We start from the raw sequence: 13635 nt of genomic DNA on the forward strand, positions 1-13635 counted from the left end.
CCCTGTGCTGGACAGTGGGATTTCCCTGCTGTATTGCTTTGGTGTTGTAAAGGCGCTATATTATTTCATTCTACGACCGCAATGCAGGCCTCAAGCACTCTGCAGTCCGATGTGCCGTTCGATGAATGACCATGGCTCGTTATGGCAGTGAGCCTGCCACAGCTGGGAGTGCTTCTCTCTCAGCGGCACGGCGATTGTGCCTGGTACTCACAGCCACAGCGGAGATGAAGCCGTCTATGAGGTGGTAGTCAGCTCCCCCATGACCCCACAAGCCAAGGTCCTCCAGTGCTCCGATGTCGACTTTGTGCTCAGTGGTTCGCCGACTCAGGAAATCAAAGACTCGGACCAGAGAGCCGTCTTCACAATGGAGCTCCCCCTGCAGGAACACAGCGGCACCTCAATTTATTCCTCACCCCTGAGCTTCTCCGGAAAGAGAAAAAAAATATACAGTATCTGTATCTGTCGGAAAGTTTTGACCTGAAAAGTTCCCTCAGAGCAAATAATTATTATTCCAGCTTCTGATGAATAGAGCTTACAGTAGCTTAGACAGTTATTTAATTGACTGTTATACATTAACCTACAGTTAATATATTGTGTTTTTTTTCCATCTAACAGACTGGGTTTTGCCTCCAGAATAATCTGATCTCATCGTTGCCTGTGATCACATTGGCTGCCTTTAGCAGGTCTCAAGCCAACCAGATGTCAGCTGTAAAAATCTCAAAAGGTCCTAGTGCCATTTCTGCTTTGTAAAATTATGCCTCTGGTTAAAAACCGAAAAATGTTAAATTCCACATTCAGTCATCTCCATTAAAACAGAAAGCGAGCCAGGCAGCAGTTTACACAGCCTGGCAGGGCTGGGGGACAGCTCTGTAAGCAGCTATTGTTTGGTGGCGGCTGTGCGAGTCTATATTTACATGTTTATACACACAAAGCTATTTTAACCTTCCTATTCAAACACCAGATTTAGATCATGCAGGAACAATACATCTGATTTAAAAAGAAACTGTAGACAGGGAAACAGCGTCGAAACAAAGGATAACTAAAAAAAGAGTCCAACTAAACTTCGGACTCTCAGACTCGTGCCCAGCGCAACCACAGAACTGCCCAGCTTTTTTTGTCTCACAGACACAGCTTAGCCTGTGCTCAGTTCTCAGAGGTTAATCCAACTAAGCAAGTCAGCCTGCGTTTGCCTGGAACACAGACAAAACTGATGAATCAACAGAGTGGCAAAAATAACTCAGGACCAGGTGGAACCATTCAGAATCTACTTAAAAGCAGTGGTTTCTCTCGATACTACTGTGTTACTTGACTTGTGTTATACCATGCAAGCTGAGTTGTAGGTATATTGTATTGGAAAACTGAACCTCATAAGTTGTTTAGGAGTCAGAAATATTACCTCACAAGATTTTCTTATATGTTTTACGGGTTTCACAGCTGTACTAAAGTGATCCACCAGATTTTAAGTTCAGCTATGCGCAAAATGTTTGATTTCAAATGTATTGTCGTTAAGAGAAGGCAGATTTAAATTTGATCTAAGGTTAAGCACGGGAGTGAAAACTGGAAATCAACAGTCAAGAATGCAAATATCCACACACAGACACATAGAGATGCAGTCGTGCAGACACAAACATGGCCATACATGCAAACAGCCCATCTAGCCTCCATAATTGTTTCCTCTGGTCTGTGGTCTAACGCTGCAGCACCAGAGACAGAGGAGAGTCAGCACAGGGAAGTGAAACTGTAGCAGTCCATGTCTGTCATTTATGGCTTTAATTTATTTGCACAAGTTAATCTTTTCTGAAGCGAGCTTTGCTGAGTGATCCCATGCCCAGACTGTGAAACAGAAGGGGGAGGGGGAGACAGAGGGAGGGAGAAGGAGGGGGCAGGTTGCCTTTGAAATTCGACCCTTATTTCACCCCCACCACCACCACCTCCTCCATCTCTCAACCCACTCTCCCAGTGCACACGGCACTCTCTGTTGCCATAGAAGCACTCCCTTTAATCAGACCGGAATCTCATTTCCTACTGTTGGCATGACAACGGCTCTCGGTCAACCGCTGAGACTAGCCGCACCAATCACCTTTGAGCAGACAGGAGAGAGCCAGTCCCCTTCACTTAAACCCACCCAGAGACAACCTTCCTCTGATCTCTTTCTCCTATTAATCTCTCCTCTCCACCCCCTACTCACCCTCTCTTTCTCTGCAAGCTCCCCCTCTTTCTGAATCAAGTCCCATCTCTGAGCCTGCCTCTGTCCCTCAGGGCTCTCCCTCTGCCTCCCACAGCTCCTGCCAGGCCTGAGCTCTGCCTCGGGACCCCAGCATGCGGTCTGCCCCTCTTCCCTCTCTCTCACCCCCTTCTCCCCCTGGCGTTTCGTCGCTGGGTTCATGTCACAAGAGAACAGCTGCGGCAGTCACAATTCAACATGACCCACACGACGACGCACATCAGGGAGGCCCTGTCCAGTCCCAGAGAGGACAGGAACAAAGAGTGTCGGTGCCGGGAACGTCGAGTGTCCCCCACTAATGGGGACAGGTAGAACAGTATCGTGGCTCGACTACAGTGTAGGTCGAGCTCCGCGGTCCTGGGTTCGAGCCTCCTTCGGGGTACTAGCCCAAGCAGCAGTGTGTCATTGGCCGAGTGCCAGTGAGGGAGGAGTGGGATCAGCAGGCCAGGACTCTGAGTGCCAGTGACTCCTGTGGCCTCCTGGGTGTTTGCAGGCATGTGTTGCTGTCGGTGAGGGACGCGCCTCTCCTTCTGTCACCACTGAGCCTCCGCTGTAGGGCTGTGTTACCTGTGATGTGTTAGCAATAGGCAATAGGAGGAGTCTACCTGCACTTTCTCAATCTCCCAAGTGTGTGGAGGCAGGGACCTCGGTTTCACTTTCAACCCGAAGGACCATGTCTTTTTCACAATGTAGTGTCCCCATCACTATACTGGGACATTAGGACCAATGCAGGCCACAGGGTGAGCGCCCCCTACTGGTCCCACTAACACCTTCTCCAGCAGCAACCTTAGCTTTTCCAGGAGTCTCCCATCCAGATACTGGCCAGGCTCACACCTGCTGAGCTTCTGTGAGTAGCCAGCTGTGAGTTTCAGAGTGAAATGGTGCTGCACACAGCCAGCAGTTGTCACTTGCGCATGTGCACTGCTTTGCCTTTGTAAAATATCTTACATCCACCACTGGTGCCCTTGTACCTAATCCGAATACGTAAGACATGCAGTGTATACAGCATAAAGAAAAGACATTTACATCATTAAGTAAGGTTTCACCAGCATGATTATCTGAACTTTCTCACTCTCACTCCTTAACTCTGCACATACACAGACACACAAAACTCTCACTCAAACACAGGCATGCACACACCTTCACTCACAAGCAGAGATACCTCATGCATGCTGCTGACACACACAAACGCTCCACACACATTGTCTCTTATCTAACCCCACCACTCTGGCCCATATCCTGTTCGTTTGTTTGCTCTCTCTCTCTCCATCTCTCAATCTTCCCTCCCTCCGGTCAGCATCCTGTGCTGGTAATGACTTGCCTCTTTCCAACCAATCTCTCGCTCCCTCTCTTACCACTGTGGGGCTCAATTACAGTCGCTGTCTTTCTCTCTCCTGTCTCCTTGGTCTCTCTCTCTCCTTCCCTCCCCCTACTCTCTCTCTTCTGATCTTGCTACCTCATTCTCTCCTCTCAAATTCAAATAGACTTTATTGCCAGATCTATCCCTATCTAACAGGACTTTTAGCAGGCAACAACACACAATATATGAAACAAAGTATAAACCGGCCTTTGGGAGTAGCTGGAATTCTCCATAATATTTTTTCTCATGTGTAACCTTTCCCCTTTCTCGCAGTCTCTCTAGCTCTCCCACTCTTTTCCTCTCTCTCTGTGTGTTACTCCTCCTTTGCGCCTTTATCACTCAGATATTCAGGAAAGCTCCAGCAAGCCAAGACAGCCAGAGAAAGTAATGAGGAGAACGGGGTTCATTCCGTATGTCTGCCTCCTGCGACACTACGGCCTGTTTTCAGGAATTCGTTCTGAAGTAACAGTTTGAGTTTCGTAAGATCAACTTAGCTCAACAAAAATCTCAACTAAAAAGCTTCAGTGGCGCCAGTTTTACCTTCTTTTTCATTTCTGTTTGAAACTACTTTAAACATTATTTACTTCAAAAACAGATGAGTAAGTTTTAGTTCACTGCTACTGATTGACAAATTCTGCAGTGTTCAAAGACTGACCTTCGTAAGATGTATCAAAGCAGAAAGCAAGCCCAGACAAGGCAGAAACAACTACCGACTGGATTCTGAAGCCAGTGTTACAAATCACAAGACAATATGCTCATATACAGTACGTATGCCTATATTCAATGTTGTTTTCCCTCAAAGAAACTGAAGCTCTACTGTAAATGAGGGGTCAACATAAGAATGTTACAAATGAGAAAAGGACATTCAGGCTGATAGTAGCTAAATGATCTGAGGATCTTATCCAGCTGTTTTTTGAAAGAAGTCAAGGTGTCAGCTTTGGCAATATGGCTGTGTAGCTTGTTCCACACTCACACAACTCTTTGGGCTAAGATATATCTCTGGTTCTGTTTTAAATGCACTTGAATGGGCTGCTGATTTATTTTCCAAAGCTTTGGTACAATTTTAATACAATGTATATATGTGTATATGCTGTACACATTATGTTTTTTTAAAAATAAAAAATTCTAGGATCAGAAAAGAAATGCAAGTTCAGAGCTGTTTCTTTCTCCTGGGAAGCACACTAACATTCGACTGTATGATTTGCAGCACATTGCCGGCAATAACAAAATACAAACGAATGTGCCTCCAGTTTTTTTAATACATATATTTTAGATACATTGTAATAAAACACCTACCTGTTCATTTAGAAATGTTTTCATTAGATTGCTGTTCTAAACCTGTCCACAACCGAAAGATCTGAGCCCTTTGCAGTTTGTTTAAAGTCTCTGACAGAAAACTGTGTAGCTGAAATTAAGCAGGACTTCAGTAAAGTTAATTATATCAATAAAATACAAGCATTTTTCACCATATCTCCCCATGCTGATACATCAGAGCGGAACAGAGTACAAAGATCTGCCCCTCTCCCAGTTTGACTAAATATGGTGTCAAAAAGCTTAGGTCACTGTTTAATGTCAGAAAAAGGATCTAATTTGCAAACAGTTATCACATTATACTGAGAATTCATTTTTCATTGCCTAACCACAAGTCCTGAGGCTGTATTAAAAGAAACTTCTGGGAAAATCGCTCACTTCCAGTGAAAATGGGCAGTTCCTCATGTCTCATGCCTGCGCTAGGCTGTCCACCTGGAAATGAGTTCCGGCCCAGGAGCAGCACTGCGACCTAGAGCCCACCACAGTCCTGCTGCCCTGCCAGCGCTGTGCCTGTGGAAACTGGGCTCCTCCGTGATCCAAACTCCTCATTGATTCAGGAATGCCAGCTCTTTTTGCAGTTTTTTGCAAACATTAACCTTTTAATGTGAGTGGTGACTGACAATATTACCGTACAACTGAGTTCAAAAGGATTTCTTTTTAAATTTGAGATTTTAAGTTGGTAGCAGAAAATCTTAATTGACCCTATGGATGATTTGAGACCATCTAAACATTAAGAAAACTCACCATACCCATACCTTATTGGGAGTTTTAACTACCCAGTGACTGAAATCTGTACAAAAGTGAAAAAGGCTAGTAAGTGAAAAGTGTTTCTGTTTGGATCCTTTTGTTCAAAGTAGTGGTCAAAAGCACTGTGACAGATTTGTTTCTTTTCTTTAACACATTTCTCCCGTGTTTTAATTTCATTTCTTCTCCCTCTCTCTTACTTCGGTTTAATGGCCCAGTGTGTTTATTTAGGCACCGAGCCTGGTGCTTTCCTGTTCTGCTTTGCCTGTCTCTCCTGCTCTGAACTCCAGCCTCCACCCAGCACCTCCACCCCCTTGGCCCTTTCTCCAGGCTTGTTACTAGGCAACTCTGCTCCTACAAAGGCCAGGCCTCATCCAGCCAATGAGCCGGCGGTGTTTACTTTCAAACAGGTATCAGTCAAGAGGGGAGGAGGGCTGTTCTGCAGATACCTGTGAAACCCACACATTCCAGGCAGGCTGTTGTGTTCCTGCCTAAACCATCTCCTTATTTTTGCCACAGGAACAAAGCAAAACATCTCTGCTGCACTTCTTTCTGGCTACACATGGGGGGCTGGTAGATTTAGTTTTTGTTTTGCAAAAATCTGAGATTCCACATAATGCAAATGAAAAAAAGTTTATAAAATTAATACATCTTTTGAATTAGGGAAATACTAAAAAAAGAATAGAATATGAAGAGGGTAGACTGGAGAGCTGCAAGGGAACAAGCAGAGGTTAACTCCACACTGAAAAATAAAACTAAGAATAAGCCGTCTTCAGGTGTGTAGGGTGACGATTATAACATATTTCTGTGACACCCCTCTCTCCTCCACATTTCTGCAGAGGCTACATAACCAAAAAATGTTCTCTTCACTTTTCAGTATAGAATTAACCTCTACTCTTTCCATAAAATATAAGTGTTTCCATTTTAAAAAAAATATTATATTAAAGAGTTGTCATTCCTGAAAGGAAACAGCAGATGTGTAAGGCCACACAAATAACCAGTCCTGTGGACCTTAGTTAACTAACCCATGTTGTCTTCTTCCCTGCTGCTGTTTGTGTTAATTGTATCTTACTTATCTTCACTTTTTTATAAGACATTTTAATAACAACAATTTCTGAGAAACTCTTTTGAAGAATGTAACGCAATAAGAATCCGTCCTTCGGATGAGACGTAAAACCGAGGTCCTGATTCTCTGTGGTCATTAAAAATCCCAGGGCGCTTCTCGAAAAGAGTAGGGGTGTACCCCGGCGTCCTGGCCAAATTTCCCATCGGCCTTTATCAATCATGGCGTCCTAACAATCCCCCTCTATAAATTGGCTTCTTTACTCTGCTCTCCTCCCCACTGATAGCTGATGTGTGGTGAGCGTTCTGGCGCACTATGGCTGCCGTCGCATCATCCAGGTGGATGCTGCACATTGGTGATGGTGGAGGGGAGTCCCCATTACCTGTAAAGCGCTTTGAGTGGAGTGTCCAGAAAAGCGCTATATAAGTGAAAGCAATTATTATTATTATTAATAAGCTTAACTGACTGAACGAGGTAAAGTGCGGTTCTAGGATTTCGCCACTGGAGGGCAGCGTTCACTGCTCGGCAGCCCTGGCTAATGAAATCCGCCTCAAATGGCATCATCCAGGCCGCGGCTGGTTTTATTAGTCCACCACAGTCCATAAACATATTCCAGTCAGAGAAGCACAAGGACAAGTTTGTCGCCTTATTACAGTTTTCCACAGGATGTACTTCTTTACACAGGGAGCTGTGCGTAAGTGAGGAAACCACCCAGCCACCCTGCGGAACAAATTCACCGCAATCTTGCTAGATCTCGATCTTGTACAGATGAGCCCCGGTAACCAAGCTAGCAATATGGGATGCATAGCGTCCCCTAAACCGTCCCGTTCTGTGATCGAATGAACGGTTTTGGACGCCCGGGCACTGAAAAGCTCCCTGTTTCCATGTTGCTGCTGGTCCGACGCCAGGTGACGGAATGGACCGGCAGAGCGCTGTCGGGCCAGGGCCGGCCTGCGGAGCCGCCAGCTGGGCAGCCGGCGCTCGCTCGCCCTGCGGCGCGTCAAAGGACAGGTCGGCAGGACCGGAATACGTGGGTATTTCACAAAAACAGCGATTTCAAACGTCAAAAATCCGCATCGGGACAAGATCCTTTGATCCACCGCTCATGGTGGTGGCCGGGGCACGAGAGCACCCTCTCAGCAGTCAGCGAGGGAGTCTTACCTTGCTCCCGTAGATGGTAGTCCTGCGTTGGCCTAATTTCTCTGTAAAAGCCACCATGGAGAAAGCAGCGGTGAGGCCTTCTTCGAACTCCATGTTGACAACCTGAGAGGCAGTCACAGGGAAAGGTAATAATGTAATAATGTTTCTTTATCAGCCCTATACAATTTCTTGCATTAGGAATTCGTCTTTTCGCATACCCCAGCTTTTCTCCATGGAGACACAGACACACAGACAGGGAGAGAAGCCTGGGGTCAGAGCACAGGGTCAGCCATTGTACGGCGCCCCTGGAGCAGTTGGGGTTAAGGGCCTTGCTCAGGGGCCCAACGGAGTAGGATTCCTCTGCCGGCCGCGGGATTTGAACCGGCAACCTTCCAGTCACAGGCGCAGATCCTGAGCCACAGAGCCACCACTCCGCCCCAGGTCAGGTCAGGTCAGCCCCGCGCACCGGCACCGCCAGAGACGAGAACTGAAACTCTCTGCTCACAAACACGCAGCTACAACAGACACTCGGCTGGCTCTAAAACTCAACTTTTCTGTTCGCACCGACGCGTGTGTTTCAGGGAAGGCGGGGGGGTGGGGGGATCTTCTCGATGGCTAAAACACAATCAGCTCAGTGTCACAAAAGTGCATCCGTTGCTCCCTGACCTGTAACGACACGATTTGATGGGCTCGAGCAGGGAGCGCCTCTCACCTGATTGGTGCAGACGTCGTTGTCACATTGGTAGACGCAGCGGCCGTATGGACCAGTCCGCAGGGCCTCGGTCACTGACTCGATGTCGGGGACAGTGCTCTGGCACACCACCGATACGGGCCAGCCCACCGCACCCTGGGAGAGAGAGCATAACAAAACGAATGAGACGAGCAAAGGTGCCTTCTATTGTCAGGTTTGTCTCACGAAGACCTTAACAGCCAGCCACAGTGTTATCATTCCTGATGACGCCTCTTCTGCAGCCACCGAGCTGGGAGAACTGTGGTGGAAACAGGTTGTTTGTGTCGGCACCCTGGTGGAAACAGCTCCCTGGAGAGGGGTATGCAGATCCCCGTATTTGCCAGTATGATGGCAGACTTTATTCTAGCTTCTTACTGCTGGGTTCCCCAATCTAGGCCCTTGTGACCCCCATTCTCTGCGGGGTTTTGTTGCAACTGAGCGCTTGTTTATTTATTTGAACCCCAAATTTAAGTAACCCCTTACAAATGAGGCATTTTATAATTGCTTTCACTACCGCAACTGGAAGAGATTTTCAAGTTGCCTTTATCTTGACAACTGCAACGTTTCAGGAGCATAACATCCATTCAGGAGGTCCGACCAATTCCGCGCGACTGGAGTCCATGGGGAATGAACGTAGCAGACTCGGGACAGGGAAGGCCCATTAGCAGAATCCTGCTCAGTGAGTAGTCCGCTGACAAACCCAGGAGAGGTTATTTTTCCGTGGCCAGGGCTGCTGACAATTCTGTAATCTGATCCGAGTTGATCCGTGTGCATCTGTCCGACCTCTTCTGAAGATTTAAAATTGTTTCAACAAAAATGTGCGCGGCTCCGGAATCCCTTTTTGGAAGTCCAGTTTCAAGTTAAATTTCAGGGAAATCGGAAGAAGGGAGAGCTTGAGGGCACAGAAGCTTAATGAGGAGCTGGTTACAGGCAGGAGACGGCATGTGGAGTTCAGAAAACCTCCATGTGTTTGAGAGGCGAATTCACTGAGAGACCACCCTGCTGTCACTTCCCTGTTCGTGCTGCGGGATAACAATGTGAAAAAACATGCCTCTTCCTTCACATTTGTTTGAAACATGTTTCCACGTGTTGCAACACTCTTCTGCGAACTTGCTCACGGGCAGCACTCACTGCCCTAAACTGCACTGCCTTGAGTCTTTCAAAATCGGAGCTCAGTGCTACGCTGCCAAGTTCCCATTACAACCCAGACTTCTTCAGCAGGGAGAGAAACTTCACGGGGAGAGACATGCAGCCCTGCGACTGTTCCTGCAGCACAGAGCCAGCAGTGCTGCTGTCACTGGCCGACAGCCATACCTGCGATCAGAATAAAGCGCTATAAGAAAAATGGGCAGCACGACAGTTCCAACCCCGAGCAGAGACCGAGCTCTAAGATCCAGACTAATTCCGACCTGTCTGCGCCAGTGCAGCTGGGCGAGAAACAAGTGTGTCAATGTCTGACTGACCTGTTTGACTCTGTCCAGGTAGATCCTGAGTGCTGAATACGGACAGGAGCCCTCTACAGGACAGTCCAAGCAGCGCTCTGTTGCTCCGGGAGGCTGAGGACAAAAAGGCACCATAAACACAGACCGTGGGGTAACTGATCTCACCCATAGACATGGCACAGGCTGAGCCCTGCTGTCTCAGACACAATGTGCCTTTGAAAGCCCAAAAGTTACAAGCCACGCAAAAACAAAACCCCCCCAAGGGAAAGATTACACCACCGAGATCTACTAACATCGTATAACAGCCCTGCGCCATCCCCACCTTCTGTTTCCAGGTCCCTAATGAGTTCTGTCTGAGATGCACATGCACAGGACGCACCTGGTTGTCCTTGGTAAAGTGGCTCAGGGATCCAAATGATGACACTTTCATGCACCTGGCAGAAGGAAAACACACGTTCAGCTCGAGCACACCTTGGCGTGCACTATCTGCCTGCCTACCGGGCCTCAGCTCTGCCTCATGGGTGACGGGGCCAGTAGACTTCCAGTACCAGTACCAGTACCAGTACCAGTACCCTCCCACCCGCTCTCCCCAGAGAAGGAGATTGGTAGCACTTACATATGCACACATGAGGTCACTAAGAGGGCTATAGAGACCGGTAATGTGAAACGGCACATCAGAATGTCCCAGTGAAGCAGTATACCCTCCTCTGAGGTTTTGCCACCATCCCACGTCTATCAGCCCAATCCCAGAAGAGGCCACTCTAGGTTCCTTGAGCCCACTGCTCCTTTCATTCCTGCTTCTGAAGATCGCTTCAAGCAGACAATCAGACCGCAGTGGGGAAGCACCATTGCACAGCGGCGTCCAGCGGTCTTACCTGCGACCTCCTGCCCAGTAGTGGATAAGGTCGAGGTCGTGGCAGGATTTGGCCAACAGGGAGAAGGAGCTCTCCGCCTCATTCCGCCAGTTCCCCCGGACAAACGAGTGGGCAAAGTGATAGAACCCCACCTGGAGAGGAGCGGCAGAGACATACATGTCATATGTGCAGCGACGCTTTTGATCAAGGGGGCTGGCTGCACCTGCAGGTACTCATTTGGGCTCAGCTCCCAGTGACCTAAATCAGTCCCGTGTTTGTCTTAACTAGCTCAGTTAAGAACTATCCCAAGCCCTTCAGGTGCAGATGCATTAAAGAGGCCTGGATTATTACAGGTGTGGAATACTCCTACAGGAGCGTGTTACAATGAGGCAGTTTCACCGTCACTCACCGGCTCCAGGTGCTGGATGTGGATGATGTCACCAATCACGTTGCTGTCTATCAGCTCCTGCAAAGACACAGAGGCACTGTCAGGCATGCCCCCCCTCTGCCAATCATTCTGCAGCTACTGGGATAAGCCAACGAGGAACCTCATTGGGCGGAGCGGTGGCTCTGTGGCTAAGGATCTGTGCCTGTGGCTGGAAGGTTGCCGGTTCGTAACCCACGGCCGGCAGAGGAATCCTACTCTGTTTGTATGTATTGTATTGTATGTGAATACACTGTACAGCCAACAGAACTACAAACAGAACCAGGGAAGCAGTGTAGTGCAGTAGTGTCTCTCATCTGGGGCCTTTCAAATGAACATGCAAAAGAGGAAATGCTAGTAAAGAAAACTAATAATGAAATAAGCAGATTCATTGCTGTTTCTCTGATCTTTGACTACATACAAATGGAGAGGCATAAGGTCATGACAGGAAAACAACTACTGGTATGAATACCAAGCTACACCTTCATTGTATATCAATTTAAAATACATCTCATAAGCCTTTGAAGAATGCATCCTTATTAACTGTTCACATTTGCAGTTTTCTGATGTAGCAGCATGGAAATAAAACGACAAAATGCTTCAGCTGACAAGAATTCTTCAGAATGTATTTTTTTTCAGTTCTTTGTCCACATCAAAACAGGACAGATTTCCTATGCTTGTTACATCAAAAACGGTAAAAAAAGGCAATGACCAATGTAACTATTGTAGTCTGGCACACCCTTGACGCTGTTCGGATAACCTATTTACAACAGAGAACACTGGCAAAGGGGTTAAATTCTCCAACCTCTGCTTTTACAAGGAATCTGAGACATATGACAGGCCTCTTTGCTCATCTTAAAATTCCCTCCAGTGCAAAAACCAATCAGAGACTGTCTGTGGCCGAGCAGGGAGACTGACAGCCAATCAGAAGCCATGCAGGTGAGACAGGGCAGCCTGGGGACCAATAGGAGGTAAGTGGAGTGAGTTCTCTTAGACTTCGAGCCAATGAGAGAGGGCTGCTTTGCAGAAGCAACCAGACAGGAGCCACTCAAGGGCAGGCAGACGCTGGCAATGCTGAGAAGCACTTTGGCTGCAAGAGTTACTGGAAATTTCCATAGGAGAGCAGCAGGGGGGGGGGGAGGGTGAAGAGGGGAGACAATGCGCAAGCGTGAAAGAAGAAAGCTGTCAGCTCTGCTCGCTCTCCCCCTGTGTGTCTCTCACTCTCTCTCCAGGGAGGAGGTGTAGGGGGTTTCAGGAAACATCACCAAGAATAGCACTTTGGAAATGTCTCAAGTTACAGAAAGTAATGCTCTGAATATATTCCCTCCATCCCTCTCTCTCTCTCCAGTGCTTATCCGTACTCTCAACATCCCCTTCTCCCGCGGCCTTGTCTCTGCGTCCATCCCGCCTTCTAGTCTCAACTTCCTTGTTGCCGCCAAAGACTCCTTGTCTCTCCCTCTTCCTTTCTTGCATTCAACCTGAATTTCTCTCCTCTCTGTCCCCCAGAAATCCCCACTCCTACCCTCGGGTGTCTTCTGCTGTCCCCGAGATGTCTGGACATAGCCTCGCTGGCCGCTGGTGGCTTGGGTGAGGTGGCTTCTGCCAGCCTTGTGCTAAATTCAGCCTGTATATTTGCAATCTGCTCCCAAGTCCCTCAAACCAGCTTAGTCATTAAAGGGACTTCCCACCCTGCTACAGAACACCATCTCCCACAAGCAGTCTTTCTGAGCGTCAGTTACTGGAACCATGTTTCCCTCTTGCAACTACTTTCACTTTACAGGCGATCCAAACTGCTACCTCTATCATACATGGAAACATCCAGGAGCTCTGATGCAGTTTCTGGGGTAGGGACTCAGTATCACTAAAGCTCTGGTTGCCAAGGGCACGTATTCAATCATTTGACTGTGCATTCTTTAAAACAGTGTGGCACAGTGATGCAGTGGTGTCTACCGAGTCCTTGGCTGGGGCAGCACATTCAGAAGTCAAGGCAGAAGTCTTGTTTCTTCGCAGTACGAGAACCCTGGGGTCAGTTCTGGACCTGGGGTGCTATCTGTGTGGAGTTTGATTGTTCTCCCCACGTTCACATGCTTCCCCACTGTATTGTACTCCAGTTTCCTCCCACAGTCCAAAGAAGGCTGGCAGGTTTCTCGGCTTCTTGGCCCTGGTGTGAGTATGTATTTGTGTCTGCAGTTAGAAAAGGCATGGATGGATTTTGAAAACTTCAAAAGTCTAAAGAAAACTAAAGAAATGGGTGGAGCACACGTGGCAAAGTTCAACTAACTGAACAAGATCTGGGGGAGAGAAGAGGCATCCACACGGTCTCAGGATCTGCAGCAGCAGAAT

General features: G+C 47.8%; 1 protein-coding gene across 7 annotated transcripts in view; it reads right to left on the reverse strand.

Moving 5' to 3' along the window:
- LOC148642042 (uncharacterized) overlaps positions 1-13635 on the reverse strand; it is an 86480-nt gene that overhangs the window by 62792 nt on the left and 10053 nt on the right. For 5 of the 7 annotated variants that reach the window (XR_015929634.1, XM_088617297.1, XM_088617299.1 and 2 more), the window contains 7 exons: positions 11278-11334; positions 10890-11020; positions 10337-10448; positions 10036-10128; positions 8555-8689; positions 7864-7965; positions 212-376 (listed from right to left, as the gene is read on the reverse strand). Coding sequence is in view for 6 of the 7 variants with exons in the window: in XM_088617297.1 (XP_088473423.1) it covers positions 212-376; positions 7864-7965; positions 8555-8689; positions 10036-10128; positions 10337-10448; positions 10890-11020; positions 11278-11334 (795 nt within the window). In the remaining variant the exon portion in view is untranslated. The remainder of the gene's footprint in view (positions 1-211; positions 377-7863; positions 7966-8554; positions 8690-10035; positions 10129-10336; positions 10449-10889; positions 11021-11277; positions 11335-13635) is intronic. The other 2 variants (XM_088617301.1, XM_088617300.1) reach the window with 1 other exon arrangement.

The sequence above is a fragment of the Lepisosteus platostomus genome, chromosome 23 (genome assembly GCF_059453375.1).
Source record: "Lepisosteus platostomus isolate fLepPlt1 chromosome 23, fLepPlt1.hap1, whole genome shotgun sequence".
Taxonomy (NCBI): Eukaryota; Metazoa; Chordata; class Actinopteri; order Semionotiformes; family Lepisosteidae; genus Lepisosteus; species Lepisosteus platostomus.